The sequence below is a fragment of the Phocoena phocoena genome, chromosome 1, assembly GCF_963924675.1.
Source record: "Phocoena phocoena chromosome 1, mPhoPho1.1, whole genome shotgun sequence".
Lineage (NCBI taxonomy): Eukaryota > Metazoa > Chordata > Mammalia > Artiodactyla > Phocoenidae > Phocoena > Phocoena phocoena.
Genome location: NC_089219.1, coordinates 103,527,841 through 103,552,914, shown reverse-complemented (window position 1 = coordinate 103,552,914; position 25,074 = coordinate 103,527,841). Strand labels below are relative to the sequence as shown.

Here is a 25,074-nt window from a genome sequence, read left to right as displayed (position 1 = left end):
AAGTGGCCCCCGCTTGCCGCAACTAGAGAAAGCCCTTGCACAGAAATGAAGACCCAACACAGACAAAAAATAAATAAATAAAATTTAAAAAAAAAAGCTTTAAAAAAAAAATGGCATTAAGTAAAAGTTACATGTAAATTTGATTCACAGGTACTTAAAAACTTAAAAGCTGCAACTGAAAGAAAAGGTCCCCAATATTCAAATCATTATATTTTCTTTTTCTGACTACATTATGGAGTTTATACCTCATTTATTTCATATATGTTTTCTTTAAAGCACTGTTCCTTTTGACATTAAAGTTTTCATTGTACTACATTTTTCATGTAACACCAAATCCAGGACTGCATTCTACAGTGCTTTTTCCCTCACACTGCTGCCTAAAAAAACAGCTAGCGCTGTGAATTTATAACATGTCAAAGATGACACAGAAACTACATTTATTTTTGTTCTTTTTAAAACGCTGTGAGCAACATTTATCAAGATATTGTGTTAAATTACTGGCATTCTCTCGGTACTAAATAAAAGGCTGCAACTCTCTAACATTAAAGCATATATATGTATACACATGCATATATATATAACAACAAAAAATTAAAAATAAATTTAAAAAAAGAATGAAGTACCGATACATGTTGCAACATGGATAACTCTTGAAAACATCATGCTAAAGTGAAAAATGAGGGGATGTAGCAAAAGCAGTTCTAAGAGGGAAGTTTACAGCAATACAATCCTACCTCAAGAAACAAGAAACACCTCAAATAAACAATCTAACCTTACACCTGAAGCAATTAGAGAAAGAGGAACAAAAAAACCCCGGGCTTCCCTGGCGGCGCAGTGGTTGAGAGTCCGCCTGCCGATGCAGGGAACACGGGTTCGTGCCCTGGTCCGGGAAGATCCCACATGCTGCGGAGTGGCTGGGCCCATGAGCCATGGCTCCTGAGCCTGCGCGTCCGGAGCCTGTGCTCCGCAACGGGAGAGGCCACAACAGTGAGAGGCCCGCGTACCGCAAAAAAAAAAAATAAAACCCAAAGTCAGCAGAAGGAAAGAAATCATAAAGATCAGATCAGAAATAAATGAAAAAGAAATGAAGGAAACAAGAGCAAAGATCAATAAAACTAAAAGCTGGTTCTTTGAGAAGATAAAACAAAATTGATAAACCATTAGTCAGACTTATCAAGAAAAAAAGGGAGAAAACTCAAATCAATAGAATTAGAAATGAAAAAGGAGAAGTAACAACTGACACTGCAGAAATACAAAGGATCATGAGAGATTACTACAAGCAACTCTATGCCAATAAAATGGACAACCTGGAAGAAATGGACAAATTCTTAGAAAAGCACAACCTTCCGAGACTGAACCAGGAAGAAATAGAAAATATAAACAGACAAATCACAAACACTGAAGTTGAAACTGTGATTAAAAATCTTCCAACAAGGGCTTCCCTGGTGGCACAGTGGTTGAGAGTCCGCCTGCCGGTGCAGGGGACAGGGGTTCGTGCCCTGGTCCAGGAAGATCCCACATGCTGCGGAGTGGCTGGGCCGGTGAGCCATGGCCACTGAGCCTGCGCGTCTGGAGCCTGTACTCCGCAACGGGAGAGGCCCGTGTACCGCAAAAAAAAAAAATCTTCCAACAAACAAAAGCCCAGGACCAGATGGCTTCACAGGTGAATTCTATCAAACATTTAGAGAAGAGCTAACATTTATCCTTCTCAAACTCTTCCAAAATATAGCAGAGGGAGGAACACTCCCAAACTCATTCTACGAGACTACCATCACCCTGATACCAAAACCAGACAAAGAGTCACAAAGAAAGAAAACTACAGGCCAGTATCACTGATGAACATAGATGCAAAAATCCTCAACAAAATACTAGCAAACAGAATCTAACAGCACATTAAAAGGATCATACACCATGATCAAGTGAGGTTTATCCCAGGAATGCAAGGTTTTTTCAATATACGCAAATCAATCAATGTGATAAACCATAGTAACAAACTGAAGGAGAAAAACCATATGATCATCTCAATAGATGCAGAAAAAGCTTTTGACAAAATTGAACACCCATTTATGATAAAAACCCTCCACTAAGTTGGCACAGAGGGAACTTACCTCAACATAATAAGGGCCATATATGAGAAACCCACTCTCAATGGTGAAAAACTGAAACCATTTCCTCTAAGATCAGGAAGAAGACAAGGTTGTCCAGTCTCACCACTATTTGAAAATTTTCTTGTTTCTTGATGTAGGCTTGTATTGTTATAAACTTCTCTCTTAGAACCGCTTTTGCTGCATCCCATAGGTTTTGGATCGTTGTGTTTTCATTGTCATTTGTCCCTAGGTATTTTTCTGATTTCCTCTTTGATTTCTTCAGTGATCTCTCTCTTATTTAGTAATGCACTGTTTAGCTTCCATGTGTTTGTATTTTTTACGTTTTTTTCCCTGTAACTGATTTCTAATCTCATAGCGTTGTGGTCTGAAAAGATGCTTGATATGATTTCAATTTTCTTGAATTTACTGAGGCTTGATTTGTGACCTAAGATGTGATCTATCCTGGAGAATGTTCCGTGTGCACCTGAGAACAAAGTGTAATCTGCTGTTTTAGTATGGAATATCCTATAAATATCAATTAAATCTATCTGGTCTATTGTGTCATTTAAAGCTTCTGTTTCCTTATTTATTTTCATTTTGGATGATCTGTCCATTGGTGTAAGTGAGGTATTAAAGTCCCCCACTATTATTGTGTTACTGTCGATTTCCTCTTTTGTAGCTGTTAGCAGTTGCCTTGCGTACTGAGATACTCCGATGTTCGGAGCATATATATTTATGATGTTATATCTTCTTCTTGGATTGATCTCTTGATCATTATGTAGTATCCTTCCTTATCTCTTGTAACCTTCTTTATTTTAAAGTCTATTTTATCTGATATGAGTATTGCTACTCCAGCTTTCTTTTGATTTCCATTTGCATGAAATATCTTTTTCCATCCCCTCACTTTCAGCCTGAATGTGTACCTAGGTCTGAAGTGGGTCTCTTGTAGACAGCATATATATGGGTCTTGTTTCTGTATCCATTCAGCGAGCCTCTGTCTTTTGGTTGGAGCATTTCACCGTTCATATTTAAGGTAATTATCGATATGTATGTTCCTATTACCATCTTCTTAATTGGTATGGGTTTGTTTTTGTAGGTCTTTTTCTTCTCTTGTGTTTCCCACTTAGAGAAGTTCCTTCATCATTTGTTGTAGAGCTGGTTTGGTGGTGCTGAATTCTCTTACCTGTTGCTTGTCTGTAAAGCTTTTGATTTCTCCATCGAATCTGAATGGTATCCTTGCTGCCTAGAGTAACCTTGGTTGTAGGTCCTTGCCTTTTGTCACTTTAAGTATATCATGCCACTCCCTTCTGGCTTGTAGAGTTTCTGCTGAGAAATCAGCTGTTAACCTTATGGGAGTTCCCTTGTATGTTATTTGTCATTTTTCCCTTGCTGCTTTCAATAGTTTTTCTTTGTCTTTAGTTTTTGCCAATTTGATTACTATGTGTCTTGGCCTGTTTCTCCTTGAGTTTATCCTGTATGGGACTCTCTGTGCTTCCTGGACTTGGGTGGCTATTTCCTTTCCCATGTTAGGGAAGTTTTTGACTATAATCTCTTCAAATATTTTCTCAGTCCATTCTCTCTCTCTTCTCCTTCTGAGACCCCTATAATGCAAATGTTGTTGTGTTTAATGTTGTCCCAGAGGTCTCTTAGGCTGTCTTCATTTCTTTCCATTCTTTTTTCTTTATTCTGTTCCACAGCAGTGAATTCCACCATTCTGTCTTCCAGGTCACTTATCCGTTCTTCTGCCTCAGTTATTCTGCTATTGATTCCTTCTAGTGTAGTTTTCATTTCAGTTTTTGTATTGTTCATCTCTGTTTGCTCGCTCTTTAATTCTTCTGGGTCCTTGTTAAACATTTCTTGCACCTTCTCGATCTTGGCCTCCATTCTTTTTCCGAGGTCCTGCATCATCTTCACTATCATTATTCTGAATTCTTTTTCTTTTTCTCCATTTCATTTAGTTGTTTTTCTGGGGTTTTATCTTGTTCCTTCATCTGGTACATAGCCCTCTGCCTTTTCATCTTGTCTATCTTTCTGTGAATGTGGGTTTTGTTCCACAGGCTGCAGGATTGTAGTTCTTCTTGCTTCTGCTGTCTGCCCTCTGGTGGATGAGGCTATCTCCACTCTCACCACTATTATTCAGCATAGTTTTGGAAGTTTTAGCCACAGCAATCAGAGAAGAAAAAGAAATAAAAGGAATCCAAATCGGAAAAGAAGAAATAAAGCTGTCACTGTTTGCAGATGACATGATACTATACATAGAGAATCCTAAAGATGCTACCAGACAACTACTAGAGCTAATCAATGAATTTGGTAGAGTAGCAGGATACAAAATTAATGCACAGAAATCTCTTGCATTCTTATACATTAATGATGAAAAATCTGAAAGAGAGATTAAGGAAACACTCCCATTTACCACTGCAACAAAAAGAATAAAACACCTAGGAATAAATTTACCTAAGGAGACAAAAGACCTATATGCAGAAAACTATAAGACACTGATGAAAGAAATTAAAGATGATACAAACACATGGAGAGGTACACCATGTTTTTGGATTGGAAGAATCAACATTGTGAAAATGACTCTACTACCCAAAGCAATCTACAGATTCAATGCAATCCCTATTAAACTACCAATGGCATTTTTCACAGAACTAGAACAAAAAATTTCACAATTTGTATAGAAACACAAAAGACCCCGAATAGCCAAAGCAATGTTGAGAAAGAAAAACGGAGCTGGAGGAATCAGGCTCCCAAACTCCAGACTATAGGACAAAGCTACAGTAATCAAGACAATATGGTACTGGCACAAAATCCGAAATATAGATCAACAGAACAGGATAGAAAGCCCAGAGATAAACCCACGCACATATGGTCACCTTATTTCTTTTTATTTATTTTTTTTTGTGGTACGCGGGCCTCTCATTGTTGTGGCCTCTCCCGTTGCAGAGCACAGGCTCCAGACGCACAGGCTCAGCGGCCATGGCTCATGGGCCCAGCCACTCCGCGGCATGTGGGATCTTCCTGGACCGGGGCACGAACCCGTGTCCCCTGCATCGGCAGGCAGACTCTCAACCACTGCGCCACCCGGGAAGCCCTGGTCACCTGATTTTTGATAAAGCAGGCAAGAATATACAATGGAGAAAAGACAGCCTCTTCGGTAAGTGGTGCTGAGAAAACTGGACAGCTACATATTAAAGAATGAAATTAGAACACTCCCTAACACCATACACAAAAATAAACTCAAAATGGATTAAAGACTTAAATGTAAAGCCAGAAACTATCAAACTCTTAGAGGAAAACATAGGCAGAACACTCTTTGACATAAATCACAGCAAGATCCTTTTTCACCCACCTCCTAGAGAAATGGAAACAAAAATAAACAAATTGGACCTAATGAAACTTAAAAGCTTTTGCACAGCAAAGGAAAACAAACAAGATGAAAAGACAATCCTCAGAATGGGAGAAAATATTTGCAAAGGAAGCAACTAACAGAGGATTAATCTCCAAAATTTACAAGCAGCTCATGCAGCTCAACATCTAAAAAATAAACAACCGAATCAAAAAATGGAAAGAAGACCGAAGTAGACATTTCTGCAAAGAAGATATACAGATTGCCAACAAACACATGAAAGAATGCTCAACATCACTAATCATTAGAGAAATGCAAATCAAAACTACAATGAGGTATCACCTCACACCGGTCAGTGTGGCCAACATCAAAACATCTACAAACAATAAATGCTGGAGAGGGTGTGGAGAAAAGGGAACCCTCCTGCACTGTTGGTGGGAATGCAAATTGATACAGCCACTATGGAGAACAGTGTGGAGGTTCCTTAAAAAACTAAAAATAGAACTACCATACGACCCAGCAATCCCATTGCTGGGCATATACCCTGAGAAAACCATAATTCAAAAAGAGTCATGTACCACAATATTCATTGCAGCTCTATTTACAATAGCCAGGGCATGGAAGCAACCTAAGTGTCCATCGACAGATGAATGGATAAAGAAGATGTGGCACATATATACAATGGAATATTACTCAGCCATAAAAAGAAATGAAGTTGAGTTATCTGTAGTGAGGTGGATGGACCTAGAGACTGTCATACAGAGTGAAGTAAGTCAGAAAGAGAAAAAGAAATACCGTATGCTAACACATACATATGGAATCTAAAAAAAAGAACCTAGGGGTAGGTCAGGAATAAAGACAGAGACGTAGAGAATGGAGTTTAGGACACGGGGAGGGGGAAGGGTGAGTTGGGATGAAGTGAGAGAGTGGCATGGACATATATACACTACCAAATGTAAAATACCTAGCTAGTGGGAAGCAGTCGCATAGCACAGGGAGATCAGCTAGGTGCTTTGTGACCACCTAGAGGGGTGGATAGGGAGTGTGGAAGGGAGACACAAGAGGGAGGAGATATGGGGATATATGTATATGTATAGCTGATTCACTTTGTTATAAAGCAGAAACTAACACATCATTGTAAAGCAATTATACTCCAATAAAGATGTTAAAAAAAATAAAAAATAAAGTGAGAAAAGCCAGACACAAAGGTTACATATTACATTCCATTTACGTGAAATGTCCAGAATACGCAAGTTTATAGAGACAGAAAGGAGATTAGTGGTTGCCGGGGGTAGGAGGTTGGGGAGCTAAAGGGTGTCAGCTAAGGGTGCAGGTTTCTATTGGTTGTAATGAAAATGTTCTACAATTAACTGTGGGGTGATGGTTGCACAACTCTGAATATACTGAACACCACTGAACTATACATTTAAATGGATAAATTGTATGGCATGTGAATTACATTTCAGTAAAATTGTTTAAAAACATGAAGCCATTGGATCAAAACCCTAGGGTCCCTTCCAGCTCAATCTAGGATTCAACAGGGTTCCCTGCTCACCTGAGGTTTGGAAGTCTATCTCAATAGGATTGGAGAGACTGGTTGCTGCTTCTCGCCACAGGCTGCCCCTAACAGGAGACCAGGCTGTCACCATGCAGCGGTACAGCCCTGCATCCGAGACCTGAGTCTGGTACATTCGATAGCGAAATTCATCTTCCTGCACTTTCTCTAACACAACGCCATCCACCCGCGATGCATCTGTCCAGTTCTCCAGCTTCACCACAGAATCCTGGTCCAGGGAGATGATGTACTTGGTTTCGTTAGGACTGGAGAGGTCCCCAACAGGCTTCTCAGCCATGATGAGAACCGAGTAGCGTGGCGATTTAATATTTTTGGAAGACACTTTGCAAGTCATCTCAAATGTATTTCCGGCAGCAAAGAAAGGCTTGGGCTGCCTTGCCTTCACCACAAGCACGGAATCTGCAACGAAGTACCAGAAAGACATGATTTCTAACAGGATTAGGTAAATGGATATGCATCTGAAAGCACAATGTCAGGGAAATAGGAATTTATTTGCAAATTGCCGCAGAGTAGCGTTTAAGAAAATCTGGAAACTCAGAAAAGAAATCATGTGTGTCAGTAAGCAGGCTGAAATCCACCACGCTGGAAGAGGTAGAGCAGTCTGATTCGATTTAATGGGTGTGAGGGAACAGGGGATGGATGGGTGAGAATTTGTTTTTAAGGATTTTCAAGTCCTTGAGAAGTTTCACCCAGAGAGAGGATTTGGGAAGCTGCTGGTGCCCCGAAGGGTGTGAGGGAAAACTTGCTTCTAGTGAACTGGGGAAGACAGGGCTCTGGGCAATGCCATTTGCCTCTCCCCTCTGAGGCTCCACTGGGTGCAGGGAAAGTACACTTAGCCTAACCAGCCTGCTTGGAAGAGCAGAGCAAGGGAGCAATGGGTTCTCTCTGTTTCATCATATGATGGTAACATTATAAAACAGATTATTACTAAAGTGACTGGGGCTTACACTTGTAGATCCAGTCATTTCCACAGAGATGCTATATTAACATTTTGAACCAGTGTCCAGGGCTACTAACTTAAAGTGTGTGACTCCCTGCCTCTCCGTCAAAAAAAAATAATCCCTAAGCATATACACATTACAATTCATCTGTATTATAATAGCTCAGTGTCAGGCACTTGGAAGGTACTTAAATATTTGTTGAACGGATGGATAAATGAATTAAACACAACTCTTTTATCCTTTAATGAGATAATTCTATAACCCATCTGGTACCAAACAAAATTTTTATGTTGGGGTTATTTTGGGAATAGTTGTTCCACCGAACCTATCAGGAGGACATGTATGTTACAGGGTCTCTCCAGAACCACTGATTCCTGAGGTTCCACTGAGCCATTCACATTCTTTCTTGGAGTTTAAATTTGTGAGATTAGAAGAGATCACTAAAGGTTAAACAAAAAGAAAAGTCCAAGGACTATGTCCTCAGGTATCTAATGTCCGAGGATCAGGAAAATGAACAGAAATCAGCAAAGGAGGCTGAGAAGAAGACTTACGAGGTTGGAGAAAAGCCCAGACGGTAGTATCCCACAAGCCAAGGAAAAGCCAAAGTATTTCCAAGAAGAGGGAATGATCAACTGTGTTAAGTCCTGCAAATAAGTCAAGTAAGATGGCTAACAACTGGACTTTGCAATACGTCAATCACTAGTCATCTTAACAGCCGGGGCAAAAGCCACGTTAGAGCAGATTAGCGAACAGGAAGAGAGAAAATAGACACTGAGGACAAACGAATCAAATCCTTTGCCTATCAAAGGAAAGGAACAGAAATGCGTGGGCAAGGGGTATGGGGAACAGACAGATGGAGGGGAAAGCAAGACCAAGATGAGTTTAGTTTTAATTAAAAAAAAAAAAACTCACAACAAGAGATCTAAAATAGGCCAGTGGGAAACAAGGGGAGTAGTGATGTAGAAAGATAGGTGTGTTTACAGGATAGGCTGTTTGGAACTGAGAGTACTGAGCTCTCAGTCATCAGAAGTGAGATGTCTAGTGCAGGGTGTGAGCTTGGGAGTGAATAACTAAATAGGACAGAGGTCATAATGACTAGAAAGGAGGACAGGGGACTGAGAATGAAAGGTTTCTCAACCTTAGATGCAGCTGGGAACCACCTTGGGAGCATCTGACAATTCCAATGCCCAGATTGCACGGAACCTCAGGCCAATTAAGACAGAACCTCTTGTGGGACTCAAGCATCAGTATTTTTTTAAAGCTCCTCAGGTGATTCCAATGTGCGGCCAAATGTGCCCCAGCGCCCATATGGACAGTGAAACTAGCAAGAGAGGAGGAAAAGTGGAGAGTGGCTGCGAGACAAAACTGAGCATCTTCAAAGAACGCGTGAGGAGGACCCAGGAGTTGATAGGTGACGGCAATGAGAGGAGGTGGAATGATCTGAAGACAGGAGATCTGAAGCTGGATGTTTTTAGGGAGGAGGGAAAAGAGCCTGGAGGCTGCAGTGAGGGACCAGGAGGGCACCTGACTCATCTAGGCCCGGTTACACTGTGGGAAGAAAACACCACCACTCAGGGAGGCTCCAGGGGAAATGGTGTCCTTGGGGAGAGCGAGGTGGGTCATGTTTACTGTGAAGAAGAGAAAGGACTATTCAGAGATGAGGTCAGGAAGCAGGAGATTTTGCCAAGCCCTAGAGGGCCCTGTTTGGGGTTTGGGGATTTCAGAGGCGTGGCAATGAGGCGACAGAAGCATGTGGTGGGCTGTACGGTGCTTCACATCCAGGGCACGAAGGAGGACCCGGGAGGCCTGGCCTTCCTGCAGTGACGGACTAGACCAGGGATAAAAGACTCGACAAGTCTGACATCCCAAGGCACACAGGGCTCTGAGCATTCGGAAGGATACGCATCAAAGAAACTGTTTCCCTTAAGTTCTTGTCAGCTCTCCCCCGGAACACTCTCTCTGAATGGGTGACTGACCGCTCCGGGGCAGGTGCAGTGGCCTGGGGCTGCCCGCTCATTCTGGGGCATCTGAAACGTGCCTGCATCCAGCGGGAACTCACGGACCTGGATACACTCTCAAAGGCGTGTGCAAAGTTTGGCTTCAGATCACCCAGCGGGGCCATAGTGTCGACGGCGTACACCAGGCACACTGAGAGCTCCTACAAGATGATCTCCTACCACCTACCAAGCCCCAGCCCTCTCGCTGGACTTACCCTTCTCAACGTCATCATCGTAAAGGGGTTCGTGCTGAGGATAAGAGGCACAGTCACTGGAGTGTGAATTTCTTGGATCCCTAGTGTACATGGAAACCTGTGCCTCTGAAAATGCACAGTGGGATGACTTAAGCCAAAACAAAACAAAAATGTTCATGAACAAGGAGGAAGTGCCTACCTTCTGATGCCCAAAATATGCTGACAGGTTTGGAGAAGACGTCCTTGCTCTTCACCCAGCTGTTGTTACGCTGTTTGGTCCAGGCAGACACAACACAGTAGTAACTGCCCCTGTCTTCCTCTGTAGTCCTTTGGATTCGGAAATTGAACGTGTCTGTACGCTCCTTAGAAAAAATGAAGTCTCCGTCCTGGGCCCGTTGCTTGCTCCTCTCTCCATACTTCAGCGTCCAGTCCCCGTTCATGACTGCGAGGAGCTCGCTGGCCACCACGTCATCGCTGCGCCGGTTCACCCTGTAGTACCAGGACACCGTGAAACGGACACTCGCCTCGGTGCTCTCCACATCCACTATCCGGCATTCCAGCTCGGTGAGGTCGTCTGAGAACTCAGGGACCTTAGAAGCATTCAGGTACACCTGATAGTCTGGTTCTGAAAGAGAGAGAGGGGCCAGGATTAAAAATAAAAAAATAAAAAAATCAAATCAGACAGAGCAATTTACCAAGAATTAGCAAAAGGAACAAGATAAGCACTATTGTTGTCCTGACAATTAAATGCCCGTTCTATTAGCTACAGTGATAGAAACGGAAGTCTTCATGTTGTATGGGAAGGATCCTCTGAGAGTCTGTTATTGCAAAACTTGCACAACACTCTCCCCACTGTCCCGCCTCAAGAAAACCTCCCAAGGCCAGAAGTTAAGTGTCCCCACTCAGAGTCTTGATCTTTCTAGAGGGTGAAGCCAGCTGTTAGTTTCCCCAGGAAGTTGGAGTCTTCTGAGAAGAATCTCTTAAGAAGTTTGGTGTCCATGCTCTACCAAGACGTCCTCTGGCATGCCAAGCAGTGCCCACAGACCTCCAAAGCCCCCACTGGCACAGCACTGGAAAACCCAACCTCAGAGTACATTCTAGCTCTTGAGGCCAGTCAACCCACCGTGTCACGGGTTCCTGCCATCCTTGGCTTTGAGCCAAAGGCAAGGCCCTCAGGTCATCATTCCTCCTGTGGACGGCCATCCCCCAACTCCCCAAATGGTATTTTTTTCACTGACGCACGTAACTCTCCCATTCAATTCTGCCAACCTTGAAGGCAGCTCACTGTGATCCTGGCTCTAGTAGAGCCCGCTCACTATGACCATCCTGCTTCCTGCCAGGCGCAAATTCTGATGAGGGAGGGAGGGAAGCCAGCAAGTGCTCTCCTAGTGTCCCCACTGCCACTGTCTCAGTCCTGTTATTTTTCACTTGTATAGAACCCCTCCTCCTGTGAGGTTCACTGTTTGCATTTAATCCATTTCTGCAACTCCACATTTCAAAGCCTCCCAGGAGCTGGTATGAGGACCCCCTTCACTGCTTCCTTTCCTCTATCAGTACCTCCTCTGCATGTCACATCTAATTATCTGAAGTTCTCCAGTCACTGCAGTCTTGCACCACCGGGTGACCTGTTAGCGGTGGCCTCTCCTCTTGACTGCCCTGCAAACTTGCTCTCATTCTTCAGTGTCACCTCCTCTGCGCTCCCTTCCTGGACACCCTTTCTCTGTGTTCCCATAAACCGTGTAGGTACTGTTGTAAAGCAGTTATTACTCCTTGCTTGAAGGTCTTGTCCCTAAGGTTCAAACATACAGCCGTGTATAGAGTAGTCACTCAATAAATGTTTGCTGCCTTGATACTAAGACTTCTGGAAAAAAGCTACATTTTTCTCCTGTAGCGCTTTGCCTGCTAGGAGACAAATGATTCTACCTAACCAGAATTTTCCATTTGCCAACACTGTATTCACATCACCTCCATCAAACAGTTTAGTTTTATTTAACGTTGCTTTTATTGATGACTCATATAAATTATAAACTGAGGTCAAGGAACTGTTGTTTTGTGATTTATACTTCTAACGAAATGTATAACATCATGACTTCCCCAAGAATGACTCAGTGGCCAGGAAATGGAAAGAACTCAAACTCCTAATTTCCTCAAATGTCATCTTCACAAGCATTTAATTGCAAGTGAGCCTGGACCCTGTTCCATAAAAAGCTGAACCAGGGCTTCCCTGGTGGCGCAGTGGTTGAGAGTCCGCCTGCCGATGCAGGGGACGTGGGTTCGTGCCCCGGTCTGGAAAGATCCCACATGCCGTGGAGCGGCTGGGCCCGTGAGCCATGGCCACTGAGCCTGCGCGTCCGGAGCCTGTGCTCCGCAACGGGAGAGGCCACAACAGTGAGAGGTCCGCGTACCATCAAAAAAAAAAGTTGAAGCAGCGCAGCTCTGCCAGCTGATGGGAGAATGTCCTCAGTGATGTGGACATTACAGAGAAATATGCTAGAATGTCATCTGCCACCTCGTTTCACAGGTGAATGTGCAAAGATACACAGCTTGGGGGTTTCCTGGCCCTGGGCAGCGTGCTAACACACACGCTGCCTCTCCAGTGACTGCTGACTGTGGAACAAACACTGAAATGTATTTACACCATCACACACATATGACGAGGTATTCCCAACTTAGCCCACATCCAGGGTTTCAGACCCTTTCCTCATGTGGGACTTCAGCACAGCAACTAGAGTGAGGACAAGGACAACCAAGTTCATTCAATGTGGAAAGGACAGACTTGAACTGGTTGTGCGCACAGCAAGACTGCCCTCCTCAGTCCTGTCAGGACCAAATGGGAACACCAGATCATCAAGAGCCCTCGTGAAGCAGCAGCAGCTTGCTCCACTCCGAGCACAACGCGAAGACCCTTCGCATGTGTCACCACATTAACCTGAACAACAAACTGTGAAGCAGTAAAGAGCAGTGGTGAGGAGCCAGGGGTCTGGAAGTCAGACTGTATTTGAATCCTGGCTCTGCCTTCACTTGCTGTGTGACCTTAGGCAGATTACTTAACCTCTCTGGTGCCTCATCTGTAAAAATGGGGAGAATAACAGTAACCACCTCATAATGTTATCATGAGGATTAACAGTTAAAATAATACACGTGAAAGTGCTTAGACTGGTGTCTGGTCCGTGTATGTGTGGCAGGGGGTGTGGGGGGTGTACGGGCAGAGGTGTGTGTGGAGTGAGGTGAATTGGGTTGTGAATGTGTTATTCTTGAAATGCAATGGAGACACCAAGTCAAGATGCTAAGGACACAGCTCTGTGCCAGTGTTTGAACCTGGAGTGTAAGAAACAGCTGGGGCCAAAGCAGGGGAACAGACAGACAGACACACACACACACACACACACACACACAGCTGAAACCTCACTCCAAACACACACAGCTGGCTCCTCCTCCCAACTTTCCAACTGCTGCTCCTGGTACCACACCCCACCGTTCACTCTCCCAGTCCCCCCTCTTGAAAGGTGTGCCATATCCCACTCTCTTCAGACAGTGCCTAAGTCTCACCATTCTCCCTCCTCAGCGTCTCTTCCACTTCTCACATTCCAGGCCTCACACACAGTAGGTGCTCTATAAATATCTGTGCACAGAAGTGAAAACCTCACGACCACCATTCCCGTCCTGGCCCTCTGCCACCAGCCAAGACTATTATAATAACCTTCCAACCTGCCTCTAGGCTCACACCACCACCAGGTCATCTGTTCAAGAAGCCTCCCAGGGGCTTCCCTGGTGGCGCAGTGGTTGAGAGTTCGCCTGCCGATGCAGGGGACATGGGTTCGTGCCCCAGTCTGGGAAGATCCCACATGCCGCGGAGCGGCTGGGCCCATGAGCCATGGCCACTGAGCCTGCGCGTCCGGAACCTGTGCTCCGCAATGGGAGAGGCCACAGCAGGGAGAGGCCCGCGTACCGCAAAAAAAAAAAAAAAAAAGAAGCCTCCCAGTAGGTGGCTTTTCTCTCACCTACTGAGTGAAGAACACACTCGCCAGCCTGGCATTCAAGGCCCTGCAGGGTGTGAGTCTAAGCCCTCTGTCCAGCTCCACCGCCCACTGCCCTCTTGTACACGCTCTAGACTCTGTGCCAGTGGCGCCTGTTACCACTCCCTCATCACCTCCTCTGCTTCTTCCCGCCTGTTGCCTCTGCCTCAGAGCCCGGGACACCTGCTCAGTAAGGCGCTGAGTAAACGACTGAGCCGATTCCCCCATTCTACTCCCTCCTCTCCCCCTTGATGGATCTGTTTAAATCTATGTATCCAAATGTGGAGAAAGGAGAGTCCAGGGGTTGCAGTGTGTGTGCATCTAGTTACAGGAATGCCAGCTTGGCAGAAGAGCAAAATCTCTTCATTGACTGGTTGGTCTCCTTGTTCTCTGTTAAAACTAAATCTTAGGCCCGCAAAAGGAGGATCCTAATGCAAAAACAAACAAACACGTGGCTTCTTGTGGACTTACAAGGCATAAGTTCCAGTGATCTAAAGGATGTGCAAAGGTCATCCGAACGATCCCCCAGCCTTGGAGGTCGCCTTCAGACTTACACTCCTAGAAAAGATATGACTCCACTACGTCAGAATGGTAGGCGTGTGAGTGGGTGCCTATTTCTTTTATGTTTTGGTGCGTGTATGGAAATCTTCCTTTATTGTTGTTTCACAATTTTAAAACTTGTTGGCAGAGATTGGGCCTATTCCTCAAGGTCCGTCGTGCACAGACCTCTTCAGGTAGCCTCTCCTACCGAACAGGAAGCCTCCCGTGAACTCACCAGCCTGTCCCAAACTCTACTTCTTATTCAGCAAACATTCACAGAGACCCTACCGCCCACCAGGTTCCCTGCTCTCTGAGGACTTTACTTGAACATTCCCTTGAACTTCAGTTACAGGTCTGTCTGCCTCATGGACCTTCTATAGGGCTCTTCTCAGGGTCTGGGACCCACTATTTGATTCATCTGTGTGTGCTATGTATGCAGTGCCTTGTACATAAAAGACATTAACACACTTGCTGAATTGGACTAAATTTAATATTTTGCATAAAAATGCTCATTTTCAGCATAAGTGTTACACTACTGATTACTGCTGTATTCTGCTTGATCTCATCAAGAAATCATCTAAGAATGTAATAGTGGTTATGTTTAAAAAATGCTTATCAGTTAAAGATGCGTACTAAAGTATTTAATGGCAAAATGACATGATGTCTGCGATGTGTTTTACATTCTTCCAGAAGGAAAAGAAAAGAGGGGGCAGGGGAAAGAAAGAGAGAGAGAGAGTGTATGTACGTGTGTGTGTGTGTCTAGGGGAGGGAAGAGAGATGAAATAAGATTAGCAAAATACTGATAACTGTTGAAGCTGGTGGTTTGTTCTACTTCTGGGTAAATTTCTACTCCAAAAGTTTAACACAAACAAACAACCCACCCGCATCGTAAGCCCTTTTACAGAATACTGAGGCCAGTCTAAGGCACGACATCACTAACCTTCCAAGAAACAAGGATCTCTCCCTAATCTAGCTCCCAGGACGACCTGCTCATTTACACACCACCTCCTGAAGCTGCGGCCTCCCATACTGCAAGCCCCACCAAGAAAGACTTTGTTTTTTGATGATGGGTCATTAAACTCCTTTGTTATAACTTCCAAAACAATGAAAATGTCCCGAATCATTGGCTAATTTGTAAAAGCAGATATTTTGTGCCTACCACATGCAGGGACCCGAACCCGGGGATTTCACAGATTACCTAATTTATTCACTCTCACAACAATTCTGTATGGAAGGTACAAGGATACTAATAACTGGCATTTATGAAGGGCTTCCTGTATGCCAGGGACCAGGCCATACACTTTCCTTGCATGCTGGTTTAATCTTCAGAACCACCTTACATGATAGATACTATTTTCACGTACTTTTCCTAAACCAAACCAAACCAAAACCGAAATCAAAGCCCAAAGGAGGTTAAGTTCAAAGACTAAGATCTTGTACAGCGCGTGGGGGGTGGGGAAGCAGAATCATAGGAGAGGCGTTGGCTCCGTGGCCTGGCTCCCACTAGGGCCGAATCGCACAGCCTCATTACACACCCAGTTATTCATGCTTCTCAAAGCCAGCTCCATCCCAGAAGACAAGAGGGATGATAACAGCTGAGGCACTGATCCTGAACTGCGTACAACAGGGCCATGTTCTAATGCCCCCTTTGAAGTTTAGTTAACTTGGGAGAGCTAATTAGCTGGACAGGCTGCAAGCACGAGAAACAGGAGGAAGAAGGCCCTTTTTTCTGCCGATGCCAGTTTTATTACCCTGAACTGGGCAGGTACTTTAGATGCAGCTGAGCGAGTTGACTAATTGTCAAAGAGTCGCCACTATCATCATTGGTATACAACAATTAAATATTCTCTGGGGGGCTTCCCTGGTGGCGCAGTGGTTGAGAGTCCGCCTGCCGATGCAGGGGACGCGGGTTCGTGCCCCGGTCTGGGAGGATCCCACATGCCGCGGAGCGGCTGGGCCCGTGAGCCATGGCCGCTGAGCCTGAGCGTCCGGAGCCCGCGCTCCGCAACGGGAGAGGCCCCAACAGTGAGAGGCCCGCGTACCGCAAAAAAATAAAGAAAAAAAAATTCTGCAGATCTAAATCTTATCTTCTGTAGACGGCAAAGAACTCTCAAGTCTCTCCCAAGTACTTAGCAGATTAACAGCTCCTTTTAAAGAAAAATAATTACCTTCCTCGCTGGCACACGGCTGGAAGAGGGGACGGTCCGCAAGTGGGGAAGAATGCAAATCAGGTGCCTAAGCCCGAGTAGCACCACTCGGCTCTGCCGTTTCCTGCTCCTGTATCTGAAGCCCGTGGAACCCTCTCCAATTAACACCACAGAAATCTGGGACTTCGGGCAGAGAACTCAACCATGAACTGATTAGTATCCAACTCTTGCCAAGGGCTCATTTAAGACATCTGATAGCAGAGAGAGATGGCTTCACATGCAGATTAACCAGCCATTCCTCCCGATTCTCTGTAGTTTTCGCCATATACTAAATTGGATCAACACAAAGCGACATTCGTCCTCCACAGTAACTCAGTCTCTTACAAAAACTCCTTCACACACTTAAGATTTATGCCTTCAGCTTTTATGGGGAGTGGATATAAGAAACATCCACTTAAACAATCACTTAGAGCGTGTGTAAAAGAACAGTTGAAAGCACTGTCCATTATGCTATCGAATGCCCCTTAAATTCAGTGCCAAGAAAAAGTTTGTCTCTCTTTTGTTTGTTTTCCATCATCAGAGGAGGACTGTATAATCACATCTCTTTTGCCTCAACTCTCCAAAACTTCAGAGGCAAATTCAGTGCTCAAATGCAGTCACTAATCCATCCCAACCATCTTGCAATACCTATTCTTTGATTTTTTTTTTTACCCCTTTTGATCTTGATTTTATTTTTGTGCCTCCTGCTTTAAATTGGACTTCGTTTTGCAACCCAACTTAAATCTTTTTGCCTTCAAAAGTAGGGCATCCATCCTAAGTAAAGAGATTTTTTTTCTTACCCTCTAAAAAATTATAGTCCTCCCAGCTGCTACAAGTGCTCCTGGACTTGACAGACCCATTCACGTCATTGCCCTGATGTCTCTGGTTAACACGATGGAACGTGAGAAGACCCCAATCAGCTTCAATCTCTCATCTACTCAGTGCACCCAAGCACATGAGGACAAGGACGACCCAGCTTTTAGGACTCTATGCTTTAGAGTTTCAGGAGTGAAGCTGATCCCCAAAGCCAAACTGTTTCCACATAGGATGACAATACTCGGGACAGACTCCCCTCAAGATGAAAATACTTGGGACAGACTTGACCTAGGGCCATAATTCTGTCCAAGCCATTCTAAACATTTCTTTGGAAATAAAAGGAACAAGCATTAACCGCTGCATAGATTCTACTTTCCAAAGATGATGCAGTAACGTTTCCCATCTCACATGCCCTTTCTGAAATGTGACCTTGCTGGTCTCCCATTAAGAGATGGCGTCTCTTTCTCTACCCCCTTGAACTTGGACAGACCCTGTGATGGCTCTGACCAATAGAAAACAGCGGAGGTGCACTGTACCAGTCCCAGGGATAGCTTTCAACTAGCCGGGCACTTCTACTTCCTGCGTCTTGGCAGCCAGCCGCCACGTAAGAAGAATGCCTGTCCTGAGAAGACGGCGCCATGAGAAACCCAAGCCACATGGACAGGGCCTGGATGAGACACCACTTGGGGACAGAGAGAGATGCCCTGGAACGTGGTGACAAGTGCATGAGAAAGCCATCTGGAAGGGGATCCCCAGCCCTAGCTGTCCCAGCTGTCACCATGTGCATCAGAGATGAACCCCATTGAGTTCTTCCCTAATTCCTGACCTTCAAAATTGTGAGCAAAATGAAAACCAGTGGTTTTCAGGTGGGGATTGGGACAGTACCTCACTCGCACTGTTTGCGGGGATCAGATATTTAATGCGTGTAAAGCCCTTGGCCTAGTCCCTGGCACGCAGTAAGTGTTCAATACACGGTAGTTATTATGTTTAATATGTCAGGTAGCAAAATTGAGCATTTTGTGTAATAGATAGATGACCTATCTAAACAGACTACTTCCTGTCTTATTGCCACCTCTCAGTTAGCCTCAGCAGGCCCCAATTTACATGTGGCATGGTATCCACATGCATACGCAGACATGTTGTAGATCTAGAGAGAATCACACAGTGTCAAACCAGGCCTGATCACTGCTGAGCGGGAGTGGTGTTAGTGGGAGGTCCTGGAGAAAAAGCCTACTGCTGTACTCAGGCCCAACTCGCCTCCTGACAAGTGTCCAGGGAGCTGTAATGGTATGAGTCACAGGCACAGGGAAGGAGGAGAGATTTAAGGGGAAGACAGGAGAAGAATACCACTTACACTCCTGACAGGTTTGCCCATGTGCAGTATCTCTGAATATTCTGAGCTGAACTTATTGTTTTCTTTGCAATTCTTCTTTTCCTATGCACATATTTTAACATATCCATGTGTTGGTGCTGGTTTATCTACCCGTCAGGCCAGTGTTTACTGAGTGCCCATTACGTGCAAAGAACTGTGAGAGATGCGGGGTCTGGGGCCTTAGATCAGCCAGGGAAAAGCACACTGACAGCTTTCGCAACAACCGTGTTGGATCCTCAGAATAATAACCGAACCTTTTCCCACAATTTAGTCTCTTTATTTCTTCCCACTCTCTGGAGAACACAGCCACCAACAAATCCCTTCCAGCTAAAAGAGCCCATTCCCTCCCCGAGTTCCCCTCCTGTTTCCTGACAGTCTCAGCATCTCTCTCCCGGGGTAGGCTGGGATCAGCGCATGAGGACTTCAAAGAGGCCGTCTAAGTCGGTGGGGGAGGGGTGCGGAGCATCCGTGTTGGGAACTGACAGCACCGCACAAGGCACCGAGGATCAGGGCTGTGAGACACATTCAGCTCCAGGGCTGAAAACTCTTCTTCTGGTGCCGACAACATCTGTTTTATTTTGAAGGTTGCTAAGGAGAGTTCTAGCTGGGCTAACGTTGTTCCAGTTCAGTACTTCATGATGAGTTTCTCGCACGGGGTTCAGACGGCAGGAATAAAAGCTTGCCAGATGAACCCGCTCCTTTCACTTTGCAGATATTAAAGAATCACTTTGCTACCAGGGATGACTAACACCCCGCCTGGTCTCGCTCAGAATTGGACGGACCCTCCGCTTACTCTCTTATTACTCGTCTTCTCCCTGCCCCCTCGGTCCCCACTTGCCAACTCCCCATCTTTGCCAAATAACAGCTTATTAGGAAGAAACAGACAGTGACTGTGCCACAAGCCCAGGAGAAGATTTCACTGCAGAGACAAGGAAGAGCTGAGAAATGAGTTGGGGCTCACGGCGGGAGGATGTTTAGCATTAGACAAAGGAGGAAATGATTTCCGAGCCTTTGAAGATCTGTTTTACCTCCTAATAGAGCAATGCCAAACGCCTTGATGCGGGCTCGGAACAGTCAGGGGACAGTAGAGAGACCAAGCTCAAAACAGGGAAGAGGCTAACCGGCAGGCCTGTCTCCATCTTTGCAGTAATGGACTTGGGAAGCGAAGCACTCCACACTCCACCCCGCCCCATCCTGCCTAAGTCCACTTGCGATTAATTACAAGATAGTAACAAAATTAGGAAAAGTCGGCCCTGGAGGGCAAGCATTCAGGAAAATAAGAGATGGGGAAGGTGAGCCTGGTAAAAAAAGAAGAGGATGTGACAATGACCTTCACATATATGACAAGTAACAATAACATAGGTGGCAAGGAGGGCAACAGTTGAGGGCCACTCTGTTCCTCCCTTGGGAATCGGACGTGGGGAGAGAGCCCTCCAAAAGAGCAGGGGAAGCAGGAAGCCCCCTGGATTTAACTGGTATCTGTTAAAAAAAACAATTCATTTGGGCATTCCAGGGCATTCGGTGAAAAAAACGTGTTCCATTAACTAAAGGAATTCTTTTTCTTCCCTGGGCTTTAGAAAAGCCCCAGCTCCTGCCAGAGAGTACCTAGGAATCTAGGCAAAGGAAAGGGAGAATGGCAGTGTTCTCCCTCCAACAAAGATCCATTTCAAAGAGCCATTCAGCAGGGCCCCCGACCCTGCAAATCTCGACAACAAAAGGAATATATATCCTCTCAGAGGAGGGTACTGAGACAACTGAGGCCACATTATCTAAACATTTCCCTTGCCTGCCAGATTCTATTTCAGCCAGTTTTGCTTTCTCCCCCAGCTTGGGATCTATGCAGGAGAGAGTATGCTTGTCCTGATATCAAGAAGGCCCAAACAATGCAGAACACACAGCTCCCTTACTCCTCTCCATATCCCAGAGGAGGGATTAAGCCAGAGAGGTGAAGAGCCATCCCTCCAAACCACTCACCTAGCCAGGTCACAGCCACAGCACCTGGGGCCGACATGGCCTCTGCCACCTTATGCCAGCTCCTGTTGTGCCCGGGTGTCCAGAGCGCCACGTGGCAGAAATAGTAGCCAGCATTTTCTTTGCTAACATCTCGAACCAGTAAATGGTAGGAGCGTGCATCCACGTGACTCAAGGCCATGTGAGGAGAGCTGTGCACCAGGGAATCATGGTCCAGCCGAGCCAACACATGGGGGCCGGGCAAGGTGCTGTCGGGCGTCCTGCTGAAGTACCACGTCACCGCGGGTCGGACGTCGTCCGCTCGGTCCGTTGTAATGTTGCAGGTCAGGTCCAGCTCCTTTCCTTCAGCCACAGACACATTCCTGGCCACAGCGGCTCGAAGAACTGGAAAATTGAAAACAAGGACATCTAGATAATCTCCATTGTATTTGCTGCTTCCACCCCCGTCCCCTTAGATCATCTCCTTTTACCTTCTTATTTGCAACATTCAAGTTAGAAGGCTTTGTACAGTTTTAAGTGCTTGAGAAATGTACTGAATAAATGAATGAAACATACCATATTTCTTTTTCTTTCATTAAAACAATAACAAGCACTTATATATATATGCTTACTATACGCCAGGCACTCTTCTGAGTGCTTTATAAATTTCATCTTCAAAACAACCCTACGAGGTAGTACAGTTATCATCTCCATCTTACTGATAAGGCAGTTGAAGCACAGAGAAGTTAACTAACGTGCCCAAGGTGCCACAGCTAATATGTGACAGAGCTGAGATTCAAATCCCGGCTGTCTGCCTCTAGGGACTCTGCTCTTAAGTGTTACGCTATTATCACGTACACTATCATTTGAAAACAAGTCTGCTGAACATTACAAGACTAAAATTATACTTTCTCCATATGCACGACAGGCCTTGGGTGACTTTCAGAGAAAAGACAGCTCAGCTCTGGCCGGTACATACTATCAGTTGGGGGCCAGGAGCTGGAGGGTAGGAAGTGAGGGTGAAACCATCTTCTGGGTAAAAGGGGGCAGGGAGGATCCTAAACAGAAGGACTGGGAAAGTGAAACCAGACAATATGCCTAACGAGTCAAGTCTTCCAAAGGCTATGCACTTAGAGCATCATTTATTCTGGTCCACACACCCGCCTTAAGGTCAAGAACAAAGCATATATTCTAAAACCAAACCACAATGATTTCTGGATTACCCATGCCACTGCCCTCTCTGTGTGGATAATTAAAAGTAGACTATATTTAGACGAAGCACTGAAGGATTTGGTGTAGTCTCCAGGCAGATGTGGTTTCAGCATTCCCCTGTCAAAGCTTTTTACACGGAAACATTTTAGTTTATTCAAGGGATTTTGTGCAAAGAAGTTGAACATCTGTAATCAGAGTAGAAAAACATGCAACACGTGCTAATGCTCTAGGAACAACTGCTTAGATGATAACTAGCCGACACCTCCCAGGGGATTCAAGTGGACGCACAGCACGGTCCTGGTCTTCTAGCAGGAGTCACTCGGCACCAGCTGCGGTCCCGGGTCAGCTCAGCGACAAACGCTGTCACTCAGTTCGGAAAAGACGCAACCCCAAAACCCATGCCCTTTGGAGTAAATGACTTTCATATAAATATTTCCAAAGGCTGACGATATTTCCAACAAGTGTTTCAGGCCAAGTTCAACATCTGCCTTGATGATGACAGAAAATGAGGTGGGCATAGTATTAGAAAAAGGAATTTGAAGTCTAATTTCTCACCTCCACCCACCTTCTTCCAAATTCCTCCTCCTCCTTCAACCTTTAAACGAGCCAAAAATAATAAGAGATATCTTTTGAGAGGAGTCAGTATGGAAACTGCTACCCTGAGCCTGTGCTGCGGTTTGAACCTCCCCACGTACAAACCGTGGTCAGGGATCCCAGAATACTGCCAGAGTCCCTCTGTGCCGGCCACCACAACTGGTGGTAAAAGAAGGCTCAGGAGGGAGCCAGCTGAGGAAAGAAGAAGTGGGCAATATGCAGCTGTGGACAGTGTGCATGGAGAAAACAGATTCTTGCGTTTAGAAATACTGGCAGAAACATCTCTTTAGCAGTATAGTTCACTTTCTAATTTTTTTTCCCTGCAAGTGGCTAAAAACCTTGTCACATCACTAAGCATAGTTGTCACATGTTCTATGGGATTGGAGGGTTGACTGCTGGGACAGGATGAAGCACGGTGAAGGGAAAACAAGAATCAGTTCTAAGGACTCGTAATGCAAGAGGGGACCTCAGACTAAGCCTGGAGTGATGCAGGCTTTCTCCTATTGGATATAACTGAACCTATAAATTAGACACCAACATCTGCATCAACCAGACCACTCCTAATATAGGGGGGTTTACTGCCACCTACATGACCTACAGCCCCACCATTTAAGTAGCTTTGTGCCATTTATCATAACAATGCCATAAGAATACTTAAGAAGCTAGCTATGGACAACATTCGTAGCAGCACTATTTACAATAGCCAAGATATGGAAGCAACCTAAGTGTCCATCAACAGATGAATGATTCAAGAAGATGTGGTACATATATACAATGGATTATTAACCAGCTGCAAAAAAGAATGAAATAATGCCATTTGCAACAAAACCCGTAGGGTATTATCCTTAGTGAAGTAAGTCAGACAGAAAAAGACAAATAGTGCATGTTTTCACTTATATGTGGACTCTAAAAAATGAAACAAACAAATCAATATAACAGAACAAAAACAGACTCACAGATACAGAGAACAAATCAGTGGTTACCAGTGGGGAGAGGGCGAGGGGGTGGGGCAAGATAGAGGAAGGGGTTCAAGAGGTACAACTACTAAGTATAAAATAAATAAGATACAGGATGTAGTACACAGCATGGGAAATATAGCCCATGTTTTATAACTTTAATGGAGTAAAATCTATAAAACTATTGAATCACTATGTTGTACACTTGAAACTAACATAACATTGTAAATCAACTACACTTTAATTTTAAAAAAAAAGCTAGCTATGGAGAATGCAGGTGCTGAAAATGAGAGAAAGACCATCACTGTAGTGTGGTGGTTCTTAACCTGGGGTCCACAAAGAGAATTTAAGGAATCTGTGACATGGACAGGAGAAACAAATTGTCTTTGTTTTACTAACCTCTACGTGAACTATAGCAGCTCCTCTCATTATGAAACTAAGCAACAAACCAGCGTAGTATTATCTGTCCCTGGGACCTTGTTCCCAATAGAAATCACAGATATTTTCACATCACCTTACAACTGTTGCAGATATCTTAAAATATCACTTATATTCATCACGTATCAGAAATTACAGTAGTTGCTAGGCCTGCCACTATATCTTATTATTTAATGCAATAATAAAACACTATATTATTATATAACAAATTTGTCTTAAAATATTTTGATTACTATTCAATGTAATTGTTTTCCTTTGTCAACCTCCACATGGATTTTATGAATCAAAACATATTAACTCTGAGAAAAGGTTTGTGAGCTTCAAAGGACTGTCAAAGACGCCCATGGCACAAAAAGCTACGAACCCCCAGGCTCAGGTGAGAGCCAGATACTACTGCCTGCCTAATAGACTCAGGGTGTTCAAGTCTTATAACTATACTCTGGGTTTTGTGGCTTGTTGGAAATGAAAAAAAAAAAAAAAAACCTTTACAACTGAAATTCTTGTATGAAAAGATAATTCACTGCCAAGCTGAAATTCTTAACCCTCCTGCCCCGTTAAAACAGTTGTTTGATGCAAGCTGAATATCCATGGTTTCTTAGGTCAGATTCCTGGCAGAACACTTCCGAAAAGGCAGGTGACCTGAATCCATCTGGGAAGTGATTTCTGCAGCCAGAAGAACCAAGACTGAGTGTGACCTGCAGCCCCTCTTGTCGGCAAGAGCACCTCCAACCTCACTGACGGCCACGGTCACTCAGTGGCCAGTCAGTGCTGCTTTTCCCAAATCCAGCTCCTGTGTCGTGGTGTAAACGCTGGGTAGAGTGCTCAGGACAATGCAGCTTGCAGAGGAAAA

The 25,074-nt window shown here is 44.7% G+C and overlaps 1 protein-coding gene across 1 annotated transcript in view; it reads right to left on the bottom strand.

Annotated features, from left to right (window-relative positions):
• Positions 1–25,074, bottom strand: part of PTGFRN (prostaglandin F2 receptor inhibitor) — a 74,203-nt gene that overhangs the window by 23,008 nt on the left and 26,121 nt on the right. Inside the window, exons 4-6 of the mRNA XM_065892901.1 lie at positions 21,049–21,429; positions 10,344–10,769; positions 6,992–7,411 (exon numbers count right to left, since the gene is read on the bottom strand). Coding sequence (XP_065748973.1) covers positions 6,992–7,411; positions 10,344–10,769; positions 21,049–21,429 — 1,227 coding nt within the window. The remainder of the gene's footprint in view (positions 1–6,991; positions 7,412–10,343; positions 10,770–21,048; positions 21,430–25,074) is intronic.